At 45.0% G+C, this 25946-nt stretch overlaps 1 protein-coding gene across 4 annotated transcripts in view; it reads right to left on the bottom strand.

Moving 5' to 3' along the window:
• lef1 (lymphoid enhancer-binding factor 1) overlaps window positions 1-24753 on the bottom strand; it is a 41239-nt gene extending 16486 nt beyond the window's left edge. For all 4 annotated transcript variants that reach the window (XM_068727309.1, XM_068727310.1, XM_068727306.1 and 1 more), the window contains exons 1-4: window positions 24143-24753; window positions 22153-22219; window positions 20809-20933; window positions 2637-2757 (exon numbers count right to left, since the gene is read on the bottom strand). In XM_068727309.1, coding sequence (XP_068583410.1) covers window positions 2637-2757; window positions 20809-20933; window positions 22153-22219; window positions 24143-24343 — 514 coding nt within the window. In that variant the 5' untranslated portion in view covers window positions 24344-24753. The remainder of the gene's footprint in view (window positions 1-2636; window positions 2758-20808; window positions 20934-22152; window positions 22220-24142) is intronic.
• Window positions 24754-25946: the final 1193 nt, after the last annotated feature.

The following is a 25946-nucleotide window of genomic DNA, read 5'->3' as shown; positions in this document are numbered from 1 at the left end:
CAATCTGAAGCCTATTTGTTTTATTTTAGAGCAGAGCAGAGATAGTAATAATAAGATGGACAGTCTGTAGATATCGGGAAATACTGTTCACACACATACAAGTGCAATGTGCCTACATGTGCGCTCAAACACACACACACACACACACACACACACACACACACACACACAAAGAAAAGAGGCCAAATGCCTCCAGATTAGCACCGTCTTCTAATCCCTGCTGGAGCCAGCCTTTTCTCCCTGCCTCTCTATCTTTTCTCTTCTTTCTCTCTCCAGGCTGTGGTCTGAAGGGGCCTCTCTCCTCGGAGAGGCAGGGCGTACGGGGGGGGGGGCTTATATCTCCAAAGCCAATGTTGCAACGCTGGATTCATAGCACGCATAGCACTACCCCCTGCCAACTAATCCACCACCTAACACTCCTGAGGGCCCTCCCGAGGGCAGAAGGGAAGGAGGCAAGGGGTGAGGCGGCGAGGGAGGCGGAGAGAGCCCCGGCGTGTTAACCTTGTCACTCACACCCCTAAGGTGGCTAATTACCCCCCCCCCCCCCATTCACATGTTCCCGTTGACGCCCAACAACAAGCAACACTAACACGCTTTCTCTTTGTAAAACCTGGAAATAATCTAAATTCAAATTAGTGTTCCCATGTTATGTTTAATTTTTTTTCAAAACAGTACACATAGAAGGTTTGAATGTAAAATGTTCAAAGCCCCCCCCCCCCCGCTCGACCTTCCTTCCATTGCATTGCAGCCCTTTGCATATTAGAGCTCATAATGAGAAAATCCATGATTGTTTTTCATAATTAACGAGCAGATCAAAGTCTGAGCCCACTAAGGAAGCCAGAGCAGCAATTGGTCGATATGAGAGAGCGAGAAAGAAAGACAGAGAGAGAGAGAGAGGGACAGCAAGAAAGAGAATAAGAGAGATTTAGTTTTTAAGCATCTTCAGCTTAGCTCGACTGGTATACACACATGAATATGCCTAGGGAAATCATTTGCAGCAAATTCTGCTGCAAACTGGATCGCTTGGACATGGATTTCTGTCGGGCTGAGGGAGTAAAGATCAAATATAGTAAAAAAAAAAAAGACCTTCAGGGGTCTTTTCTGCTCTTCAGTGTTTGTCAGAATCGTAGTGGATCTCGATGGACTGGCAAGACCAACACAAACTGTAAAACGGTCTACATTACTTTATAAATTGTACTACATGACAACAAATCTCTGAAATCAAACGCATGCATGTGCGTTCAGAGTATTTATTGCTCAATTTCCATGTCAACACAATTCTTTCCTGCTTCCTTTAGAAAAGTATTCATGATTCCTCTGGCATATGTGGAGCACAGTTTCTTTATACGTCTGTCCCTTCATCTCACTACGCTGTGTACTCTAGTGCTCAGTTCTACTTTGGTATTTATAGTCGGTCCCTCAGAACCTCCTAGCCTCCTCATCATCTTCATCATCGCCTACATCCCGTCTGATCCCCTCTCCTCCTTTTCAACTGGCAGCCGCCCGGAGAAGAAAGCCACAGGAAAAGAAAAAGGTGCGGGACAAAACTATGGCAGGGCCCACATCTTTTCGCATTTGTGAGAAGCTGCCAAAGTCTCCAGCTGCGCGTCCAAACTGCCGAGGAGCTCCTCAGCAGCTGTCAGAGCTGCAGCTTGATGTTGTTACCGAGAGACGGCGAGAGCAGAGGGAGAGGGCAGCGGGGCCGTCCCACAGGATGCTTCAAATAAGTCTATGTTAGGAGCTGATGGATGACTTTGATTTTGCTGTGACACATTTTTGGTTTGTTTGTCTCTATTGATTCCTGACAGGGTTGACACAAAGGGATATATAAAAAAAAAAAGACTGCAATTTAAAAAAATAAAATCACACTTTATTTCTGAATGTGTAAATCAAACGAGGGCTGTAGTAACTCTGTTTAACCCTGTTTCTTTGAAGGTGACATGTAAGACTTTAAGACGTAACAATGCATATGGACAGAATTTGTTTCTGTCAAACTTCTCCATTAAAGCCCTTCTGGGGAGTAATAGGCAATACAGCCCATTATACAATCAATATAACATTGCCACTTTTAATAGCAACTAACAGAAACATTTAACTAATGCCAATCAAATGAAGTTGTTACTGTTGTTCTCAGACACTAAATATGAGTCAACATGTGGATCGAACCGGCACAGACACTGATATGCTTAAGCGGATCAGGTATCGGCCATTATGTGACCCGTTACATAAATACAGATTCTTCTTCAATGGTTATTATTATTCAGGGTTTCCATTAACAGTTGGCAGCCTGGTATGACTGAATGAACATAAATTAAGTTTTTGGTCGGACAGCAGTCCCTGGCCTCATGTTATCATCAATTAAAATGAGTTCCACATGTTTAAGTATACAGATTTTAAATTTAGTGAAGCGCCATCACTGGTATCCGACTGGTACGGGCATACACCCTGAGCTGAGGTATCAGAATCAGTCTCCGGGGGGAAAAAAAGTTGGATCTGTGCATCTTTAATTAATAATCCTTCTTTTTCTTACTGGAGTAGTTCAAATGAGAAATGGAAAGGTAGACGTTTTTGTCAGTAAAAGGATGAAAAGAACGTCCAGAATATTTGGATATCGGATCGGTCGGCTCGGTCTCTACCTTGTTTGTTGTTGAGATCCTGGGGGTGAGGACCCGGGGCGAAGTGCTCGTCACTGTACGTGATCAGCGGGGTGAGTGGGTGGACTGCATGGGACGGCTGCACCACGGGGACTTTGTTGGACTGTGGAGAAAAAAAAGACACAAAACAATATTAAAAGGGATGACATTATACATGTGGCCCTGTTCCCTACCACATGATCTGGCGACTGGTACGGCACATACGGTGCGGGTGGTCTGCCTCCATGTAGATGTGGCTCAAGCTTAATAGTATGGCCAAAGAGATAACTAAAAACTTAGTAGCAGCACCTCAAAACTTTGCATAGCCTAGGTCAGCATGACCAAAAAACCCCATTCCCCTGAAGAAAGGAGGGAAAAACAAGTCAAGCATGTTTGAGACAGCAGGAGAGAGAAACAGAGCTCCAGCAAATAGGAGCGAGCGAGTGGTAGAGCAAAGGGAGGGGAGAGAAAAGAAAGATTCGTAGGATAGAGTTAGAGCAGAGGTCTTAGGCGGGAGATCAAAGGCAGTCATTAGCTGGTGAATAAGGGGAGTTCATTACAGAGCAAGAGCCGGGGGAAGGAGAGATGAGGGATGGAGGAGGAGGAGGAGGAGGAGGAGGAGGAGGAGGAGGAGGAGGAGGGGGTTGGCTGCGGACAGAGAGCGCGAGTGAGACAGATGTATGCAGTGGTTCTTAATGGTAAAGGTAATCACGCCAGCAGTGTCCTGAGTACAGGGAGACCTGCCTCCTGACAACTAAAATAGACAGAGCTAGCCCCAAAAAAATCCGTGCCCCCTCCCCAGCCAATAGCGCTTACATGCTTCAGCAGCAATGAACACATGGCAATGCTTAGCCATGCTAAATCTACTATTCACAATCTGAGCCCAGAGCAGAGCTGGAGTCAAAATATCACCTCCACAGGTTATGTGGATAATCGGAGAGACATTAGTTCACGTCTCACACCAGAGGGATCCCATGAGCTTCGAACAAAAGCGCTTCGGGAAATTTTGATCAGATTGCTCTCGAATGAACAGTCACCTGATAAATAACGATGTTGGAGATACTCGTCTAAATTTAGCACGCGCATAGATTTCTGGAGAGATCACGGGACTGTTCTTTATAAGCTGTTTGCGTCGTTGTCCTAGCGGGGTGTCGGCCAAGGTGACATTCCAGCAGTGCTAAGTGGTGATTGGTGCCCCTACTCGCCAACTCCCACCACACACACACACACACACACACACACACACACACACACACACATATATACAGAAAACTCCTTGGACACAAGGGTGGCTGGAATGTCTGCGTTTCTCCTGAACCTCTCGCAGACTGGCACCGGCCTCAACTTAAGAGCCGCCTCTCCCTCTCCCCACCTTCTGGGAAGGTCCTAACTGGGAACACAGAGGGCAGTATGTGTGCTGTATGTGTGTGCGCGCGCGCGCGTGTGTGTGTACCGAGAAATATCTCAGTATCCTCAACCACATGACGCATCATCTGCATCAGATTCCTGTTATCAGAATGGAAATCTCATCTCTCAGGGCCAATTTCTTTCCCAGTTGCTCTCTTGATAAGAGCCTTCATGTGCCGACATCTAAGCACGGTCCACATTGTAGCGTTTGAGACGGCAACACACTGCCCACAAATAAGGCCAAGCCTGCCTGGAAACTAATTCAGACATAATGCAGAGGCTTTTCACATTAGCTCAGGTGAGTGTGGTTCTTTGACCCCGGGTCAACAGGAGTCAAAGGTGACGGGATAATCTGCGACTATGGGAGTGTCAGACCTCATCCTACAGAGGGGGGGGCTTATTAGTAAGGGATGCTAACCCTAAAGGGGGGTTAACCAGGACAAGGGGGTGGCTGGGACAGGCCTACACCAGGGGCTATGTGATAGCATTCTCGCCCATATTATTTTACGCCTGTCCACTCCCATTTGTTATCCTGTGGGAATAAGATAAGAACCTGAGGGATTATCATCTTAGCTGGAAGTCTTCTCCAACTTGTGGCGGACAGAAAAGAAAGAAAAAGCACTGCAGAAACAAAAGTCTCTCATACTTGTTCACACACACACATAAACTGCGATACCGCAAAAAAAAATAAAAAAAGGTGATTGACTGCTTAGCGTCTAAGAGAGCTAGAGTCTTCCGCCGTGGAAGAGAAGCCCTCTTTTGTGCTTCTCCCAGTTACAGCTGTCATATCACATTTTTCTCAACTGCTTAATAAACTGCCTCCATAATGGCGAAAATCCGCCAGAGAAAAACCTGCAGGCCTCTGTGACCAATACACAGTTTATGGCTGTTTGGGGTTCACATTTACATAAACTGCATGCCACAACTAACCACGGTTTACTCTCAGAGGAAAGGAAGAGCAATGAACTGTTATTGAGGCTTCTTACATCTTTACATCTCTCTCTAAACATTCGTATGATGATGGAAAATTGTATCGGGGTTAAGCCAAATAGTCACACGTTTTGACTGTTAAGTTACGGTGCCAACAGTCGTCATGGAGCCACCATCTCAGTTCCTCCAGGTGAAGACTCGTTGGCTTGCTGCACCCGCTTTGCAGCTCTTGGCAAGTTTACCCATAAAAAGCCGGACACCCTTTTACCAATTTCCTGGAGGAAGTAGTTGGAGACACTCAAGTGACCACAACCTTGAGTGTCACGGCACGTTGCTGCAATTTAACCCCCTCTCATCTCCCATCCCGACTCTAAATGCCCTTAGCAGCAGCAGCAGCAGCAGCAATGCTGTGATGGAGGGCGGCCATATTGGAGGTCCCTTTTTATTGTATAGGAGAAATAATAGGCTTAGGATCTTTCTATTCATATTTTTTCAGGGAGAGTGAAAGAGGAGAGGCGGTGAGGATTGAGAAGAAAACGTTCCATTTGGAATTTCATATCCAGGCTTGGCCGGCCCTTCTAAAGAACCCCTCAGATGTGGTTTTAAGAGAAATTCATTGTGCGGAACTGGAGCTGGCAGGAAGCCCTCCATGGAGGAGACACTCCAGTGTGTTTCAGTACGGGGAGCCAGTGACTTGGCGTGCAGTCTGAAAATGGGGGCGGGGAAAGGGATATGGGACGTTTCGTTTTTTGTTTCTTTATTGTTTTTTCTGAGGGAGGATTTTTCTGACGGCACGCCTGTTTCTCTGAACTTGTATTCCACCAGCATCCTGCCATGGTTTCGGAGTTTGTACATGTGTGTCTATGTGGTATGTGCTATATTGCCTTTTTAGCATCTCTCTCCCTCTCTCCTCACACAGCACGGCTTTTGTCCTCCACTCAATTATACCACTTCTGCGGAGAGGAGCGGAAAAAGGGGAAAGCGGGAATGTTATAATAATCACTTCCCACTTCTGTAATTTATATGCAATGAGGACTTTTCGCGCCTGCAGCTACAATCAAGTGTGTGGAAACCATATGAGGTTGTTTCACAAACAGCTGGGGAGATGGCAGCTCATGTGCTGGCTGTGGATTCCCATGCTGCTAAATCTTTTCACTAAGAAGCCCATCTCACCCTAAAAAACGCAACCTCACCTGCTCACAGGATGTGAACAGAGGAAAGAATCAAAAGACGAGGCAATAAATCGTCCTGTGATTACAACCAGTTTCATCAAGAGTTTGCCGTAAATTTCCAATAAAATGATGATTGCCATCACCTGAGGGAATGGTTTAAAATAACTGTGAATCACTGGGAGAGAGCACACCCACCACTGGCCGTTTAAATACAGTCTGTGGCTACTGTATCCACTGACAATGTGATCATTGTAGCTCCCTCCTCCTCTCCCCCCTTTTTACCAAAATCAGTGGAGACCAACCTGAGGAAGCTTAAATAAATAACCAATTACCATTCACAGAGCCGGTTGAACCCCACCAGCTTCAAGTGGAGTGCTAAAAATGGAATGTTTTATTGGCAGGATGGCCCCTCGGCCAGGGGGGCTTAATGTAACGAAACCCAATTAATGGAGAAGAAAGCTGGGCCGCCAGCAAGCGAAGGAGCGCCACGCGCCCGGGGTAATGAGACGAACAAGCGAAGCCAACCACGGGGACAGGAGCGGAGGAGGCTACGAATAACAGGAAAATCCTACCCTGGAGAGACATTTACATCTGTGATACCCCCCCACCTCCCAATCTCTCCTTCTCTCCTCTTCCTTTAGTTCAACCAGAAACCTTGCGTGCTACTCCCAAGTCCAAATGTTGAACCGACGCTGCGACACCGAAGTGCAAGGCCAGTTGATAAAAATGTGAATAAAAAGGTATAAATCATCATAAATCATAAATCACAAATTAGAAGCAGGATGGTGGTTGGTAGATGACCAAAATAGGCATGTACCACATGTGCAACGGTATGGTTTTAGTAGCTAAGTTGCAGCGCAAATTTATCATGCGAGGAAACTTGTCACGCTGTCCTCTAAATACCACCGACACACCCGCACAAGCCACATGTCAAACACTTCACATTAACCGCACGTGACCGACACATGCCACAGTATTAACGTGGAATCCACACAGAACTTGACTCAAAAAGGCACATAGACGTGCTGTAAAATACAGTCATGGTACACGGTGAAGAGATCAGAGACGGCAACAATCACACGCTTAATGAATTTAACTCACACATGCTACATGTTGAACACAAAGCCGCTATTAACAGCTGACTGTCTCCTTTCCCACCATCGCCATGCACAACTGAATAGGACGAGGTGGATTACCCATCATCCTTCAGTTGGCATGAACAGCGTGTGCTCCAAGCGAACCAATCACGCCATAGCGCTCATACTGGATGTGCAAAGGAGATAATTTGTGTGAAATATGCCTGCCCCAGATGAAAAGACTTTATCCGCTTTTTAAAGTGTTCAACTCTTAATTTCTATATGTCGCGGCGCTATTAAAAAACTGAGGGGAAAAGCAACAGAACATTAGAAATTATTCAGTTGCTATTTTTCTTCACTGTTAAGCCACAGCTAGTTAAGTAGGAACAGCAAATCACGATGACATCGGGTTTGTTCTTCAAGAGTTCTGGTTTTAAAAAAAGATGGAGAAGGCTAGAAGCTGCTGTGTAGGGTTGGAGAACAAGAGAACAATTCCAAATGAATGGGAGGACCGCACCGCTGGATGTGGTGTGAATGCAACCGTAGACTTCTAGTTTGACTCAATGATGAGTTCATTACACAGAGAAATAAGATATATCAGGCTTTGGCTATACAGAAAATACTTGTCTTTAAACTGGATTTACTACCAAGAGGAAAAATATAGAATACCAACATACTTGTCCGTTTTTTACAGATTATTTCTTTGTAATTTTGCATATATATTCCATATTTTAATATATCTACATCTCGGAAAGATTCTCATATATATCGCCACAGTCAGCCATATTGCTCGGCCATAATGTGAATATGTGTACAGGTTTTAGATGTCGTCGTTTTCACACTATCCAAGCACTGTGTGGAAGTCGATCAGCTCTGAGTGGTGGTCTGCTCCTCCGCTGTTGTATTTGCAGAGCGTGTGCACGTGTGTGTGTGCATGTGTGTGTGTGTGTGTGTGTGTGTGTGTGTGTGTGTGTGTGTGTGTGTATGGTGGAGGAGTGGTGGGGGTTGGGCCGCTGCTCTGGCAGAGCCCTGGGCGAACTGCAGGATGTTCACCTTGCGGCGGGGCACAGGGCTCATTATCGCAGCAGGACCTGGTCACATCAAAGGACTGAGGAAAGGGCAAACATTCTGCTGAAGTGCCACTGTCAGCAGGCCTGCGAGCGCACACGCAAACACATACACAAAAGGCAGACCGCACACACACTCGAGCACCCACTAGGCGTCTATACCCCCACAAAGAACATGGCTGCTCTCTGCAGCTCCATCACTTGCTTTGGATCTGTTAAGACAGGTTGACTGAAAATCCTCAAACAGCACCTTAGATGACACCAAAACTGTGTCATTTCCCAGCACCGGTGGCACAAAAAAGACCTGTACCTGGTATATCTGGACACCGTCAATGTGTCTAAATGTATCAAAATTAGATTAGTTGCATCGTGGCGGCATTTACTTGATCAGCTGTGTGCTTTAAACCAGGCAAAATGTAAATCTTGGGGCCCTATGTTTGAACTCAGCCGTTAAAAGCTGACCACAAGCTGAAAATGTTTGGAGCGCGCTTTATTTTTCTTCCCGAATCAATCGTCATCCCTCTCCAGCGACTATTTATAGCAACCCTGCTGCTGCATTAACACACTGCATGATTTATCATTAGAAGCCAGCTCTGGTCTGCTGAGTAGCTACATTCATGCCAGGCAGCACGGCGGTGCCAACATCCACATTCAACAACAACACTCGAAAGGCCCTGAGAGATGTACACAAATAAAATCGCAGCACAAGCTAACTTTGTGTGGCGAGCGCGCTAAAACCTTAGCCTCGGCACAATACCAGAGACGCAGAGAAAAGAGGGAGAGAAAACGCAGTGCAGAATGGGGGGAAAAGTGCTGATGAGTTGCCTTATGCCGGAGCTTCATAGATCCGTCGAACAAGAGCGGATTTGCCTGCTACACCTAGATAGTGTTTCCCCCCCTCAGCTTTCGCCCAGGTATTCTGGGCATGAATGGCTGTCAGTTTGGATTTGGGAGCTCAGCGTTGAGGGGGGAAAATAGAGTCTGGTGGGGGTCTTTGTGTGTCTCTACCTGTGGAGACGAGAGCTAGAGACAGTACTCTTCTCTCTAAGCTCCAGCTAGCTCCCATGCAACATTGCACATTACATCTTTCGGAAAGGAAAGGGGTAAATATTAGCATTGCAAGCTAGCCAGGGAGAGCTGGACGAGGGCAGACGGCAGCAGGCTGTGGAGCCGCTGCATGAAGGTTTTCAATGGCACACGCTCGGAAAATGTGGATAGGAAGGTGTTTTGAATGAGAGCTGCCTCTGCCTGAGCTGTAGAGAGTATTGACCTAGTTTTCCTTCTGTATTTCACTCAGACAGACGCACGCCCACCAACACAGCGAGCAAGAATAGGAAGAATAAAGACGATGGATGGGTTAGCGAGCACTGACGACTTACTGGAACAAAAAGTAAAATGCGCAGGAAATGCCAGAATTTTGTAAACAGAACACAAAGTTCTTGTGACAGGGTTAAACATGTAGATTATGTAATGCTTTGAAAACTGAGGGTCACACGGAGCCCTGTTGCCTCAGGTGTCATGACACCGGTGTCCAGGTCTTGAACTGAACGTTTGACCCCATAGTCACATGATCGATGCTCTCTTCACGACTGCGCTTAAAGCTCTCCACCTTCTACCTCCCTTCACTTCCAAAACCAACCTTTTTTACATACAAGCACCCAGACAAAGCTGTGTTTTTCATTAGGTTACAAATAGCGCTGACACCCTCTGGTCGGGTGGTCGATACGCTCTGGTCTGACTTAATTTGGTTGGACAATCACTGGTATTACTTTCATAAGTAAGTCTATTCATTCATTCATAATCCATTATTTTCGGGGCGGGAGCGACGCGTGTGTGTGTGTGTGTGTGTGTGTGTGTGTGTGCGTGTGTGTGTGAGAGGGAGAGAGTTCATGTCTTTTCTTCAAGTTTTAGGCTACTTGCTTTGCTGCTATTTAACAATAAAGAATAACATACTTTTAACAAACACTCAGTGTAGATCTTCCCACTACTGTGGGCAGGGGGGAGAGAGAGAGAGCCCTTGATCGCTCCAGCTGTGGCAGCTGGAGCGGTTCCCCTCAGGAGGACCTTCGGGAGGCGCCTCAGAGAGAACCCCGTCTCTCAGTCCCGACACATGTGCTTCTATAAGGCATAAGGTCGACGGGTTGCGGTTTATTTTTTGCGGGTTGGGCGCTCTCTTAATGGGTCAGGTGGGTGTGGCGGATACAAAAAAATACCCTGACGCTTCTTAATAGGCTTTGAGTGTGAACATATTACAACTGTCATGTGTCAATAAGTTTGGTCTAATAAATAGTCTAATTGTTTTGATCATAATGTAACTGCATCCACCCGCGACGACTCGTTCTATTTGGAAATCATATGAATATGGGCAGGTGTGTGCCGGTCGACTGGTCTGTTATTATCAATGAAGTATAAAATGATTAGGTTGAAAATAATTGAATATGCTGCAAAAAGCTTTTTATGTGTAATATATAACCCATTAGGCTTCCAGATAGAGTGCACAGAATATTGTCTTGGTTAACTACATGCAAATCATGCAACCGTTTGGATCCTGGTTATAAGGAGGCAGAGTTCCTGCCACAGTGCTAAGTCACATTCACGGCTGTGAAACACTTTGCAAGCCTTTCGGCTCATTCACATTATAGAACCAGCAGCCCACTGTTTGGGTGTGATTCCACGTTTTCAGGGATTAACTGGTAAAGACTACCAACAACTGCCTTTCAGCCTGGAATTAGTCATTAATGAAACCACACATTTTAGGGTTTCTTTTCTAGCCAGGCGCACACGCCCCTGTTAAGATCTGAATGAAAAGCACAAAGCTATTCAGATCAGATCCCCCCTCCGAACAAATGGCTTTTCTCCATCCCCAGAGAAGCAGCGAGCACTTCAAGAACCTCTCCAAGGATCTCAACGGTCACATGAAAACTCGGCCCCGTCAATTAGCTCTGCGGCAGGGTTTTTTGGGGGGCTTTAATACAAACAAAACAATCACCGTGTACAACATGGCAACGGACAACGTCTGCTTATCCCTTGATACCTCTAAACAAATGGTAATAGTGATTTTCTGGAGGACAAAGGGGGCTCCTTAGGCCCAGGGCATATGGTTACAGCAACATTACAGGGCACACTCGTGCACCTGATGCTACAAAAACACAATGGTAAGCCATACAATGAACACACCCTGGTTGTAATTCCGCTCTTAGCTCGACTTATTCATTGTGGGCTGCTCATGCGTTTTAATTCGATCTCATTTGACTATTAAGACAGCGATGTTAGATTGAAAGGACCGGAGCTTACTATCTCTGGGTTTTGAACAATTGGTGAGATAAAACAAGCAAGGATATTACATAACTTTTGGATCTGGGGAAATGATTATTAATGAATATTTTCTGACTGATTGGAAAATCTGATGAATCGAAAATCCTAATATCTAATATATTAAACAGTATATTTTTAGAAAATACAAAAATTAGGCTGCAATACCTGGCAACCATAAATGTATATCTTTCATGTATTTTCCAGTAACTTGAAATTTAAGACTAAAGCAAGTAAAATGTAGGATATTTAGTTTTATGTAATCAGGGCTCAAGTCCACAGTTAACAGGTGAAATAATCAAATTAAAGTGTCGTTCCATTACTGCGTCCCCTTAATTAGAGAATATAAAGTCAAGTTGTGGTCAATCATGTTCACACACATCTTTGCGATCACAGGCAGCAGGGTTTAAGTACAGCTTGAATAACCAACATATATACATGGGGGGGTTGGCTCTAGTAATCCTAGAGTTGTAATCCCAGAGACTGTAATAACCTGTTTTCACCCTTTCATCAAATAAACCCATGTAAAACTGGCTCTGTGTGGATTTGTGACCCCAGGTCAGATAACCACTGTTGAACTTTTCGAATAAATGGCTAACACAACCTTTTCCCTCTATCATTGCCTCAGTAGTAGCGATGTAGATTTTAGTTGTTGGAGGAGTGGGGGGGTGGGGAGCAGCGGGCACTTCCATTTCCCCCCCCATCTTTCATTTCAAAAGACAGATACAGTGGGGGTGGATTGATTTGATGTTTTGATGCATTGTTTGATGACGGGCAGCTCAAAGTGGAGGATGCCTCTGTGATGTCTCTCCATTGGAGGACATGAAAAGCGTCACCTGGCCCCTGAGCTGAGGGGTTATGGCTGCTAGTGGATTTAAGGGGCTCCTGCTGCGCTGGACGGTGGCCTCCATTGATGCCACATAATCCATTCAGCGTGACCTTTATATATTTTTAGAGGCGGCTCCACTTGCCTGTCAGGCTGCATAGTTAAAACTATGGCAGACATCAAGGTCCTGATCATCTACGTTCTATTACGGGACGGTATATCTAATTTATTCAATGTGTACATCCCACGAGGGAAAAGTGCCTTCAATCACCAGCCGAGTGGTCCGATGATCAAAAGAAACACGGAGCGCTCGACGAGCTCATCAGATGAACAAACACATTCTTGCTGGGTATCTTTGTGGGTTTCATCATCCTGCATCAAGTGACTGCTGAGGGGGAAAAAACAAAGCCTTGTTCTCGTCCCTGTGACATCAGCGCTTACAGACTGAATAACAGCCGAGGCAATTATACATTTCCAATCAAATACCAATAATGCGTAGCTGCACTTTATCCTCTGCCCTCTACCCAACCTCCAATTAATGGTTTTAACCCCACATGAAAATATCACAGGCTTAAAAAAAAAAAGGCGTACAAATAAATAATCTCATAACGTACGCTAGGCGGTATTAGTCATGAGCATCAAACTCCTACCACGTTCTAGATTTGCCTAAACTAGGAGCAAACATAATTGGGATAAATCTCCTCAGTAAGCCACATCAAAACAAAAAAAAACAGAAGGGTGTAAATTGTTACACTGCTGTGTGTTAAGACACTGAAACAGTTGCACAGATCAGACGAACTGCAGCAGCGGGGAAAGAGCAACATTCAGCTCTGCTGTTTTCCTCTGTGACTCGGGGCCACTGAGTTTTTCTCCAGCCATAGTAAATTGGGCGCCTGGGGCAGGAGCCTTAGCCAAGCTTGCATTTCAGAGCCCTCATGGAGGGCATGAGGGATAGAGATATGGCACTGGGGGGGGGGGGGGGGGGGGGACAGGGTGGCGGACGGTGGGGGGGGACAGGGTGGCGGACGGTGGGGGAGGACTGGAAGTGCAGCGGTGGGGGGGGGGGACATCACGCACAAAAGAGACCTGGCTAGTTAGCACACTAACTATCAAGCTCCACGGCCATCAGCGCTCGTCGTTCTTCTCTGTTCTCTACGTCCACCTCGTCACAAACGCGGAATACATCTGCAAGTGTAATCACTCCATTGTACTCTGATTTTCTGCTCTGCTGGACGGCAGCATGGCAACCTGCTTTTCAGTGCCGCTCCCCTCTCTTTCCCCCCTCGATCCCCTCCTTTTCCCTCAAGTGCCCTCTGCCTGTTCCTGGCTACTCCTTTTTGCCGGTGAAGGCCGGTGTGTCTCACAGATTACAGAGCTCCTGGTCGCTCAGGTAACAGGAGTCACTAATCTGGCTGGGGTTGAATTACACATAATTGCCTCGGCACCGTGATTGATTTTAGCCCTGGAAAGGAAAAGACGACGTGCCCCCCCCCCCCAAGAAAAAAAACACCCCTCCCACCTCCCTCCCCGCCTCTCTCCAGCGCTCACGAGCGGCAGCCAAGACTCTCCATCTAGTAGGAGGCAGGAGGCTTTGAAGAGATCAAAGCCAAGGCCGGGAGCAGTTGCGCGCCCTGGGAATACGGGAGAGAGGCTTTCTGCTCCTCAGCCCTATTTTCTAGCGTCATGTCGGATTGCAGCTGTATTGCATTTCGCCAGTTTTCTTAATGCTCTTGGTTTTGACTTTGACATCAGTGATCCCCCCTCGGTTTCTTCAAAAACAAGGGGGGGAGGCGGAAAAAAAAAAAGAAAGTGACTGAGGAAGAAAGAGTGTGAGAGAGGGGGAGAAAGAGAGAGCGAGAGGGGGAGGGGTAAAGAGATCTACAGACTGATTTTTATTTTCACAACTCCATAATTGGCCGGTTCAAAGGAGAGGAGGGGAGAATGTAGCATTTGTTTTCAATTCCGTAGCCAATATGAAAGGAGCGACAAACTTTTATGGGTTTCCCAAAAATTAAAGACAGGCCTTTTTCCCCGTCAAAGAACTGTGTTTTTTTTGTGTTGTTTTTTTTATGGCCGAGACCACACAAAACGAACGGATAGCAAAGCCCTCCTCTTTGCAGAAAGCTCAACAGTGCAGTGGAGCTCTTACACTACGCCATGCATTTGTTACACAAAGAGAAAGTGATCTGATGATGTTTAGCACACAAAAAAAACAACAGCAGCATAAAGAAAGCTATAGACATCCATTCATTTAACAGCTCTGTTAATGAAGCCTGGTGGCGAGAGAGCACCCTTTGTACTGCAACTATGTAGGCCCTATACCAACCTCCTACACTGGGGACCATTAATATTTTAACGCTGTCAGATGCACATTGCATGCAAGTCTCTTTAGCACTCACACCCACAGCAGAAAGAAATAATGAGCTTCTGAAAAATATGAAACAGCAAAGATGAGGAGGGAGGGGAAAAGGGTGCGCCAGAGACTGACCAACTTCATACAAAACAGAGCAGCTATTGATCATCGCTCTGTTTCTTCGCTGGACAAAGTGAGGGCTGTTTTGAGCTTCTCTGAAGTCTGGACACAGCCGGCTGGATTTGCACCCATGTTTCACTCCTGTGGTCCTATTGTTCCCCATCGCGGCAGTTTACTAGCCGGAAAACACTGCTCGCCTCTATAGAGACCTACGAGCTGTCAGGATGAAGTCAATAAAGCTATTCATGTTTTTACTCATTTTACGACTGTGTCGGGGAACAGTGAGGCACTGTGATCCGCTTTGAGGGACCACTGATCAATCGTAGCTTAAAGACTGACCTAATCACTCAGGGAAACGCATTTTTTTAGATAACAAACAACAAAACATTTTGCCAAGTGACAACCACTTTACCCACTGTTTCATTTTAACTAAGCATAGTCATAACATCATCAACAGTTACATCAGGTTGCACAACAAAATGTCAAAAATGCTCCGTATGCCGCCCTCTAGTCTCCTTGTCTGATCCACCCTGAACAGGAAGTGCACACCCGGGCCATTCACACAGGATTGGGCATAAGGGACAACCTTGGCGAGGCCCTCCACTGACCCCTGGAGATCAGTGGCAGGCCCGCTGGTGAGGAGTGAAGTCCTCCGAGCAGGTGTTGTGGAAGCCTGACTGGCTGGCTCCGGGCAGCGCCGCTCCATTGGTTGAGCTTCGTCCAACTCAGTGGGAGGACGGGGAGCGAAGAAAGTGTCATCATCTGTGAGCACTTCGCTTTGAGCAGCAACGCATGCCCAAAATAAACATCGACTGGGGCAAAGTGTGCGTCTGCACGTCACGCTCACAACCATGACACCCCCCCACCCCGATTGCTTTTTCTCACACACATATAGGAAAACACAAATTCGCAAAACACAAATTTGCAGCACTTCCAACACCTAATGATTTTTAATTTCTTCTGTAGCATTTCATCTTCGTCGCTCATTTTTATTCTTATGTCAGTTCTTAACCTGCCTCCTTAAAATTGGTGTTTGTTTTAATGTTTGTTTTAATAAACATATGGAAATGTATTTTTGATGCTCAAATCAACCAGCATAGACTCAGACTATCAAGAAAAATAAATCCACCAGAAAGTTAAACCTCGATGGTTGTGTTTTGTGGCTCTCCTCTTAAACAAACAATGCGTATCTCTTTAGTCCTGTCAGACGACCACTCTGCTGAGCTCCATTTCACGAGATGAAACCCACTGATAAGGTGATTGCAACCACATGGCGTCATTAGCAGCGTGCATGTGGAGTAAATGTGTCAACCAGCATCACCATACAGCGCAGGGCGAGAGGAGACCTCGGCGTTAATGGTGCTGTTTATGAAACACCACGACTCAGTGCCAGCGGCACTACAAAGACTCTGAGACGCCGAGTGTTTCTTCTGTGTGAGGTCCCTGCCGCTGTCCTTCATGTGTGTGCGTGCACACACACACACACACACACACACACACACACATTTCGCTGTTTGATAGAGCTGCACAGCAGATGACATCAATGTCAGTGTGACTCTTTGATATGTACTGATTTGGTGTACGGCATGAAATGAGGCAATTACACTTCTGTCTTTTGAGAGCTATATAATCTTAATTTATTTTTAGACTTAATATAAACATATAGGCAGTACTGCACTAAAGACGACCCGTGGAAAATGATCATGGCCGTGGGATGATTGTATGAAGTCCAGCTAAAGACAAAAATGCTGCGTTCAGCTCTGCTAAACTTCACACAGCATGTCCACCCTATAGTGAGACTTGGGGAAAAACTACATAAGCTGCCATCTAGAACATTATGTGTGGACATGGAAGGCTGCTGGTAAATGTAGTGTTCTCTTTAACAGGGATCTTCCACGGTAGTGCTGGGGGCATGAGCTCAGGACACACATGGCACTGAGGGACACCAGAGCAGTCCCACCAAATCCCGTTAGGTAAGCCTGGGTTAGTGATTCCACGCTGCGAGACACTGGCTAGCAGATCCGTCACGTTCTCACTACATCAAAGGGAAGTACAGCGCTTCACCCCCTCCACGAACCCCCCCTCCCCCTCCTCCCCCTCGCCATGAGGATCTGCAATTGAGGGTCCAAAGGGAAAAAAAGGAGAGGGAGCTCTCTTAACTCCCCCCACCATAGCAGGCAAAACTAGGCTTAAAAAAAAAAAGTTCAGCGATTCTATCCGTTCCTCTCCTCAAGCTGTTGCTCAAGACCATGAGACTGTTCCAACACAGTCAGGTGAAGCACCTTGTACTATATCGCTGCACTGTCAACATTTGTGTCTTCATCTCGTCAGCCATGCGTTCACGTTTATTCAGAGGGTTTCAATAAGATGTCGTGAGGTTGTGCGGTTTCTTTAAAACCCACAGATGAGCATGTGAAACAGGTCTTTTGTGTTATTTTAACCAAAAGGTAAACATTTCTGTGACAAACAGAATCTGAAAATAGGTTTCAGGTCATTTAAAAATATGCACCGTCCATCACGAGCACGTTGATCTTTATTTAGAAGCTGCCATTTTCACATCCTCGCTCGAGTTTGGGAGGCTGCAGGACTGCTTATTATTATCAAAGCACTGAACTTCTCTTCTTCCACACATCAATCCTGAAGTGATGGCACCCTAAACGCTCTGAAGAGTTATACTTAGCAACCATTATCCTCAATACCGTTAAAAAAAAAACCCTAAGATGTCATAATATATCAGACACTAGAAATGTACCTTCTACATCATTTCTCTTTTTGTGCGCATGTATACATAAAGCTACTTTAGGCACTAGTCCCAAGTCATCATGTTCACTAAACACACAATGGCCCTTTTTTGCTCCTTCAAGAAAAAGATTTATCTCACGTGATGAACTCTCCCAATCGCTACACTTTCTGCTCAGGATACCCTGCAGACTCCACATCCTAAAACAGCTCTAGGATTACGTAAACACGAGGGTATCCGTAACACACCGCCAACTCTTTGAAGTGGTCAACGTGAATACGCAACTGAACGCCATTAGGCGTCTTGACACCAGAGTCTCAGGCTCTTGTGGGTGGAGGCAACCTATCAAGCTGGAAGCCCTAAAATCTGCTGACAATCAGCTACTCCCAGCAGCTCCATCATGACTGGACGGCATGTGCAGGAATGTCATGGTCAATGGAAATCAATCTAAACTACTGGGATTGGAGGGGGGAGGGGGGCGGCGGCGGCGGGGCTGGGGATGGAAGAGAATGAAAGGGAGAATGTGCCTTTGATCTCGGTGAAAACCGATCCCAGGCCTGCAGATACTGTGGCTGCGGTGGCCGGCAGCGAGCTGACATCAGTGAGAAAGCCAGAAGACTCGTGTTCCGTGGTTCCTCCACCAAAGCCTCGGCTCTTTTTATTGGATAAGTGAGAAAAACGTATATAAAAATGACTACCGTTTTATTGAAGACAGGGTGGGGGGGGGGGTTAGGGTGAAAAAAAAAAAAAAAAAGTAGCCATGGTAAATAAAATGAAAGCGGGGCTTTAAAAAGTTTTGGCAGTGAGTACGCTGTCTAACTGCCTGGCCTAATTCAACTGCAGTGAGGGGTAATTTCCTCTCACACAGTCAGCTGGTCTCCATGCAGACCCCTCTGCGAGATTCTCACTGCGTACGATGGAATAACCGATAAAGATTTGACCAGAAAACAAGCCAGAGAATTTGAAAAGCATCGCACCCCACATTTTCATAAACCGCTCTATTTGTCAACATGAAGAGGTTCAAATCATGAGGTAATTACGTTTACAGTGTCACGTACTTTCACCCTCTCCGACTTTGGCAGAGGGAAAAGCAATGCAATTTTAACACCATCCCGCGATAGAGTTGCGTGTGAATGAAGTTCCTTTACACACAGCATGTGGTGTCTGCCCCCCAACAATCACATCTGCCTCCGAGAGCCGACTCTTACAACAACGCAAGAGCTCACGTTCCCCAACTTTGCGCTGATGAAACTATCGTGTACGAGCTGCAAAAAAAAGCACAAACAAACCCCAGAACGTTGTGCGTGAGCGTTTCCTGTGTCAAAAACCGCAGGCCGGACCGGGACTGGTCGTCTTTCCCAAGTGTGATACAGAGACTTTGGACAAAACCGGATTAGAGTGGACAGCTGCTGATGTGCCCCATGCGCTCTATGTCTGTCTTGAGAGGAGAAATTTGCAAACGGGACAGACACAGGAAGCCGCCAGTGAGAGACCTGCCAGCTGGCCTGAAATTGATACCATTACAGGGACAATATCTGCAACAACACACGCCGCCCCTGGACGCTACTATGAACTCCACTGCAGGGACGTGACGTCGCCTTCGGGCCTCCTCAGTCGTGCCGGGCTAATTAGAGGGCTTACTCGGGTCATGGAGACAGGCACCACTTAAGATTTTAACAGGGGAAGAAATACTGTATATCCCATCTCTTAATCTTCTGGAAAGTATGACAGGCATTGAGCATCCAAGGGTCACATATGGTTGTCAAGGATGCTGATACTTGAGGGTAAATATTGTACAAAGATACTCCGCAGCAACACAAACAGTACCAACATTGGAAGTGAGTCATTGGATTTTTTTTTTTTATGTCGTATTGTGAGATTTAAGTTTATTATTATCGGTCGAGAAATGTGATCTTACCTGAAAAACTGTCTTTTATTTATCAATTCTTTCATTACTTTTAATCCACAATTCATATTTTCAGGTCAAAGTTGTTGGTCAGTTCGAGGATGTTTGTTCTCATTGAATTGTTATATTCCACACTAAATGTTCTGGTATGATAGTAAACGGATTAGTTCATATTAAATGTTTATTTGGTAATATATTGTACTGCATGCATTTTGACCCAAGAGATTTTGTAAGCTATTTATAAACACACTATTTTCATTTTTTATATTTTAAAAAGAGGCAATGAAATGAAAACAGTCGTATATTAGCTGATGACCTTTTTTAAACCACATGTAGGGCTGCAACTATAAGGATTATATTCTTATCAGCCTTATCGGATTCTTCTTTAACAAATGTTTGGTATCCAACATTTAAAAAAAGGAACAACAAGGACATATAACAAGTTATCACCGTTATCTCAAAATTGCTTAATTTGTCTCAGGAACATTCCAAACCACAAAATGAAATATAAGCAAATGCTTATATTTAAGAAGCTCAAAACCAGCCAATGTTAACAATGTCTTCTTTTTTTGACAATGAAATTTAGAGCCATAAATAGTTGCACATTCTGCAATACCATATATTTTATTTAAGTGCTGATTTGATTAAGTATCGCAATATATTTTTCAGTGATTCTTTAATGGAATTTGATTTAATCTTTTTTACTTAATCAATATAGAAAACAAGGGATCATAATAATGTGTGAAAAGTGAGTCTGTAGACAGGTCAAGCAACAGGTTGCCTGTCTTTTCTTCATCCTCAGTCACGTGTTGCATTACAAGTGATATGCCAAACAGCGCCTGAACATCCGTTTAACCTGAGCAGGCGCAACAGGAAGTCAAATCTCTGCAGGTCTATCGTCATCCTCCATGTTTGTTTTTGCATTTGACCCCACAAGAGTGTTTTAACGACCAAATGTGTTGCTTCAGACGAGCACTTTCAGCGTGACGTTACCAACTTCTAACTACGTCAAGAAAAAAAACATAAACCTTAACCCACCAAAGAAAATAAATGTCTTGCCTCAATTATACTGCTAAATAACACTGATTCGAGAGTTTTTTCTATAAATCCACGCAAAATTGGGAAAGGTGGATACCTTTGTGCCCTTTAGCCGAGTTGTTAGTTTATGTTTTGTTAGCCTCAAGCAAAAGGATGTTTTTTGACATGTTTGTTTTCAGGCTCAAGTTAATTGTTGCACAAAAAAAAGAAAAGCGAGTTGTTACTGACCGTTCTGGGCATGGGCGGCGAGAGGGAGCCATTGTTCATGTAGGAGTCGTTCATGTTGCTCATCATGATGTAGCCCGGGTAGCCCTGGTACGGATGCCCTTTACTGTACAGGTCTTGGAGTTTTCCTGATTAGAAAAAAAAAAGTGACAATTTACTGCAAAAAAAGGCTTCCAATGAAGCCATTTTTTTTTTAAACGTATCAACATCAAAACTCTTTGTATTTCTCACAACACTGGAGCTCTAAAAGGCAAATGTTACAAATGGCAAATTCTTAATTCTCTTTGGTCAATAAATCAGACAGGTATTAATGATAAACGCTGAGCACAAAGTCTCTCTGAAGCCGTAATGATATCACTGTCGATCGCTTTAACCCGCGCCCCGTTTCGCCTCGGCCTTTTGTTTGTGCCCTTTCTTCCCATCTTGGAGAGGAGGGGTCGTATTATACAGAAGAACAATGGAGCCCCTCTGTGCCAATTAGCACCAATTAGAAGAACATACAGACTGTGTCAAAACAGGAGACGCCCCGACAGTTCAACTGTGCCTTTGACCTCAGAGGGGGGAGCTTTATTCAAGAGGCCTCAATGCAGCACCGCTCAACTGCGCGCGGAGTAATAAGGCCGGGGGGGGGGGGGGGGGGGGGTGTTTGTGGTATACAGCCTGATGGCAACATGGATCTTGTTGTGAAGAAATCCAGTGTTTGGTTTGAGGGGGATTCTATTCAGGAGTGAGAGGGGAACAAAGAGGAGACACACTCCTCCTCGAAGCCCTAATGACGACATGCGATCGCCGGGTCAGAATACAATACCCAGAAAGCAAAGAGCCCCGGGCGGCAGCAACATGTTGCATGCAACCGTGCAACCAAAGAGCTGCAATAGTTTGTTGTGGTGATAAAGGAACACAAGAGACAGAAATGTGACTTTTTAAATGTTCTTCCTTTGTAGGATTTCTTCCTTAATAATCATTGAAAATGAACAGATCTGAAATGTGCATATTCGTTCCTGCTTTAAAGTCTGCAGGCACCCTCATCTACGAGGTAGGGAACAGGTACAGCGTGTCCTGACTAGACTTGTATCTGAGATTATCTGTCTGTGTGCAGCAAAAAAAAACAACAACAACAAAAAAAAAACAGGGGCTCTGATAAGAGTAGGACCAACAGTGCAAGAGTGTGACTGATCACTTCTGTGTGGGGAAAATGAGGTTGCACTTTTTCCCCACCGTTCTCTCTTAAAAACCTCAACTTCTCGAGCTGCAACGAATCCTTCTCCTTCGGAGGCTTCACTGCAGCTAAACGACGTGCTGCTTGTCCTATAAAGCATGCTGATATAACGAGGCGGCGTCACTTACCATCCTCCAAATGGTCTCTGTGTTTTTCATGATATGAATCGTGCTGTATTTGGGACTGTCTAGCTGCCTGTAAAAAAGAAAAAGAGAAAAAGAGTAAAAAATGTAAATGATGGTGAATCAATTAAGACGGCCTTGAAACGCAGTTACACACACACAAACATGCTGATTCGGTCAGACACCCACAAACACTGCTGGGACAAATGCCGTCCCTTTTGCTCGTCACCAAAGCAGAACAAGCTTGCACATGCTCATGCTCACGCACACACACACACACACACACACACACACACACACACACAACCATCTATAGAGAGGTGATGGAGCAGCCTGCATCAAAGCTTCAAAAGAACCACTTAATTAAGCTTCATGTCCTTAAGGAGCTTACAAATTAACTTGTTTTCAAAACCATAGGCCCACTCTCAATTTCATCTCTCAGTTTATGTGTATTTATGTTCAAAATAAAAAGCCTCTCTGTGCAAAGTGAAATAAAATCATCCCCATGAAAAGAGAAAATGGTGGAGACAGAATGGCTTTTACAGAAATAGAAATCCCCTGCTTTTCGCACAGCCATTTCCTTTCTCTTTGCGAATCAGAATTGGGAAGAGGACCTCTTTTTGGAGTTCAGACCCCTCAGGATGGCTTCAAGCTGAGCGAGGGGAGCTTCACTGGATTCCTAATTAACATTCAGCCTCTGTCTCGTGTGTCTCTAGGACATTTGGTGGTGGATGTGTACAGTCTCGTTCAGGATGTGCCCAAAATGTCATTAACACTGCGGTTAATAACAAAAACAGGCGACTTAACTCTGTGATGGGGAAGCTGCAGCCTGCATCCTGAGGTCGGTGCACGGGTAGTAAACGGAATTAATTTAAACTGTGATGTTTCATGACCACGCTTATAAAATGGCATCTTGCGAGCACAGAATTAAAAAGTAACATTTTTGGAAACATTCAAAATGTATCATTAATAATTATTTAATTGAGATTATATTTGCATTAACATACAAAATACATTTCTTTTGATTTTACTCTTAATGCCTGCTTTTAATCGGATCGGTGTGGGTGAACCAGATCTAATGCAGCTGTACATGTGTTCAACATTTTTCTCGACCCCAAAAGCATGCAAAAAAATAAATAATTGGGGTATTAAACGAACACGACAATTATCGAATACCATAATGATGCCAGAAAAAGATTCACATCTTGGTCACAAAAGAACTGGATGAAATAAATGAATCATCTCGTTTGTCAATAGGTTTTAAGCCAATGTGTCTGGTGTTAACAGCTGCCGAAGGTTAACCTGAACCCCTGCAAATACAGCTGTTAGCCTACTTGTCACTGGCAGCACAGAAGGCCCCAATTCCTACATCTTGAATGATATCATTTCATTTTTATTTTTTTTGGTTTCCATATCTTACTACACACTAATGAACTATAACTGCCACAGATGTTCAAGTGTACATTTAGACCTATAATATTTCCAAAAAAAGAAGTTCATTGGGTGCTTAGGATGTAACATGTAGAGGAGGTTTCTGGAGGTGGAGCTGGCACACCTGAGTCAGACTGCAGCGCTACTGCATCACCAAAGCTGCTCATTTTAAAATACAAGTAAAGGTCAAAGTGCAGTTAAGGCTATAAATGCACCTGAACTCAGCTTGTGTGTTTTTTTTCTTCTAAACTGAGATAAATCTTTATGATAAAAATGCTTCAGACGTTATGAAACTGAGCAGGGTCTCACAGGAGGAAATTCATTTTAGGCCTATTTGCTCTTTAAAGCTCACCCCATCTTTCAAAGCTGTCAAACCAATTCAGGTAAGCCCTGAGTAATAAATTAAAAAAAGAAAAAGGGCAAAGAGCTGAACGGAAACCAGGTCTTTAAATGATTAAAACCACAAAACAACTTTGTTTACTGGTCCGATGCAGGCATGCTTCTCCTCTCTGATGCCCACCTTCTATCATTCACCACATCAATCACAACGCGCAGCATTACTCACGTCGTGGCTGTTGCTGTTGGGGCTGCTCTCCGACTCGTTGACCAGAGATGACTTGATGTCCGCCAGGTCTCCCTCCTCCTCCGAGTGGCTGAGCTCGGCGAAGATCTGCTCCTTGTGCGGGTCTCCTTCGTCTTTGAACGGAATCATTTCGTCCGTAGCGCACAGCTCCGGGTCTCCCCCGCCGCCTGATAACTGTGGCATTTTCTTTTTTTAATTTGTTTTTACTCTGTTTGTTTCACCGAAGAACAAGCGACGACAACACACACACACACACACACACACACACACACGCTCGCGCGCGCGCCAGCACTGTCCAAAACTACAGAGGGGGAGAAAAACTCCCACTAAAATACCCCGAAGCCGAGTGAGCAAACGTCTCCCTCTTTGACCGGAGCGTCGAGTCACTGGAAGCGGCGTGCGAACGCGCTGCCGGTATGTTTCTACCGAAGCAACAGGAGGAGCGGAGGCTCGTGTCAGCGTGCTGTCTTTTTCACCACGACTGTTTAAACTTAAAAAGGACTGAAAACTCAGACCCCGAAAAACTTGATATGCTAAACTTGAGATGAAAAAGGCTCCAGTGCGCGCCTCAGTATCATGGGGGGGGGGGGGGGGGGGGGGGGTAAAAAAGGAAGACAAACCACGAGTTAAAATATCATCACTAGTGTTTCAGTCCACACACACACACACAACCGACGACGGATATGGTCCAGTAAAAAAAAAAAATAGACTCAACGTTAAAAAAAGTACATTTCTAAAAGTGAGAAATAATATTTCCTCCGTGGTCCAGTGAAGAAGCTGCGTCGTCCTTGAAAGAGGGGGAAACAAAAAAAAGTAGGCTAACAAAACCAAAACACCGTCTGGGGGTGAAAAGGTAAACTGATGGATGTGCAACTGGAAGAAAACACAGTTGTAACACTTAGACAAGACAACAAGCAACGCAGTACGCCGCTTTCATGCTTCAAAATACATCCTCGACGCAGGAGGGATAAAAGCAAAAAGTCATAAAACAATCAGAAAAGAAGGTAGAGAGGAGGGGAAAAAAACTCGCTCGTGTGGACCGACTTCCCACTGCTCCCACACTGCTTCCACAGTGTAATGTAACCAGTGTGTGTATGTGTGTGTTGGTAATGTAGCTGTGCTCCCTCCTCCTCCTCCTCTCTTCAGTCATTGGGAGGAAGGAGAGATGAAAGGGAAGCCGAAGCTCTGATTGACACCGCACCGATTGACACTCCTCCTGAGAGAGAGATTTATACGCGGCTCACAACAAATGGGCAGACGGGAGGGGAAGAAGAAGAAGAAGAAGAAGAAGAAGAAGAAGAAGAAGAAGAAGAAGAAGAAGAAGAAAAGGGAAAGAAGCGGTGAGGCTGACACGCGCTGTGGTGTGATGGGTTAAAACAATCATGATGAATAAAAATTATAGCAGAAATAGAGGGGGGGGGGCAAGACGAGCTTAAACTTGTTTGGCTGACACAGGAGAGGTGAAATTTAATATGAACGCAAGAATTGGCAACAGTGTTATTTCCTGCGGTAATATCCAACAACCTTGGTTCCCATATAAGAAGAGGAAAACATATATTTAGGGGGTTGTTCCATGTGTACAAATAATACAAGTAAGGTGTGTAACTGGTTAAACATTTTCATTAACCTATAAAAGAATCATATATGTTTATCATTTATTTATTTGTGTATTCAAAAGGGGTGGGTGGTGTGTCTGTTTATTGTTACCTCTTTCAATTGCTTTTTTTATTGACAATATCAAGGGCATGCTTGCGGTTTTTTCTAGTGTTTCCATTTGTTTCTAACA

This window comes from Cebidichthys violaceus, unplaced genomic scaffold, assembly GCF_023349555.1.
Source record: "Cebidichthys violaceus isolate CVI_PGR_0920_01 unplaced genomic scaffold, fCebVio1.0.p SCAF_4, whole genome shotgun sequence".
Lineage (NCBI taxonomy): Eukaryota > Metazoa > Chordata > Actinopteri > Perciformes > Stichaeidae > Cebidichthys > Cebidichthys violaceus.
Note: the sequence above shows the minus strand (reverse complement) of the source record. Positions and strands in the feature narration are given on the sequence as shown.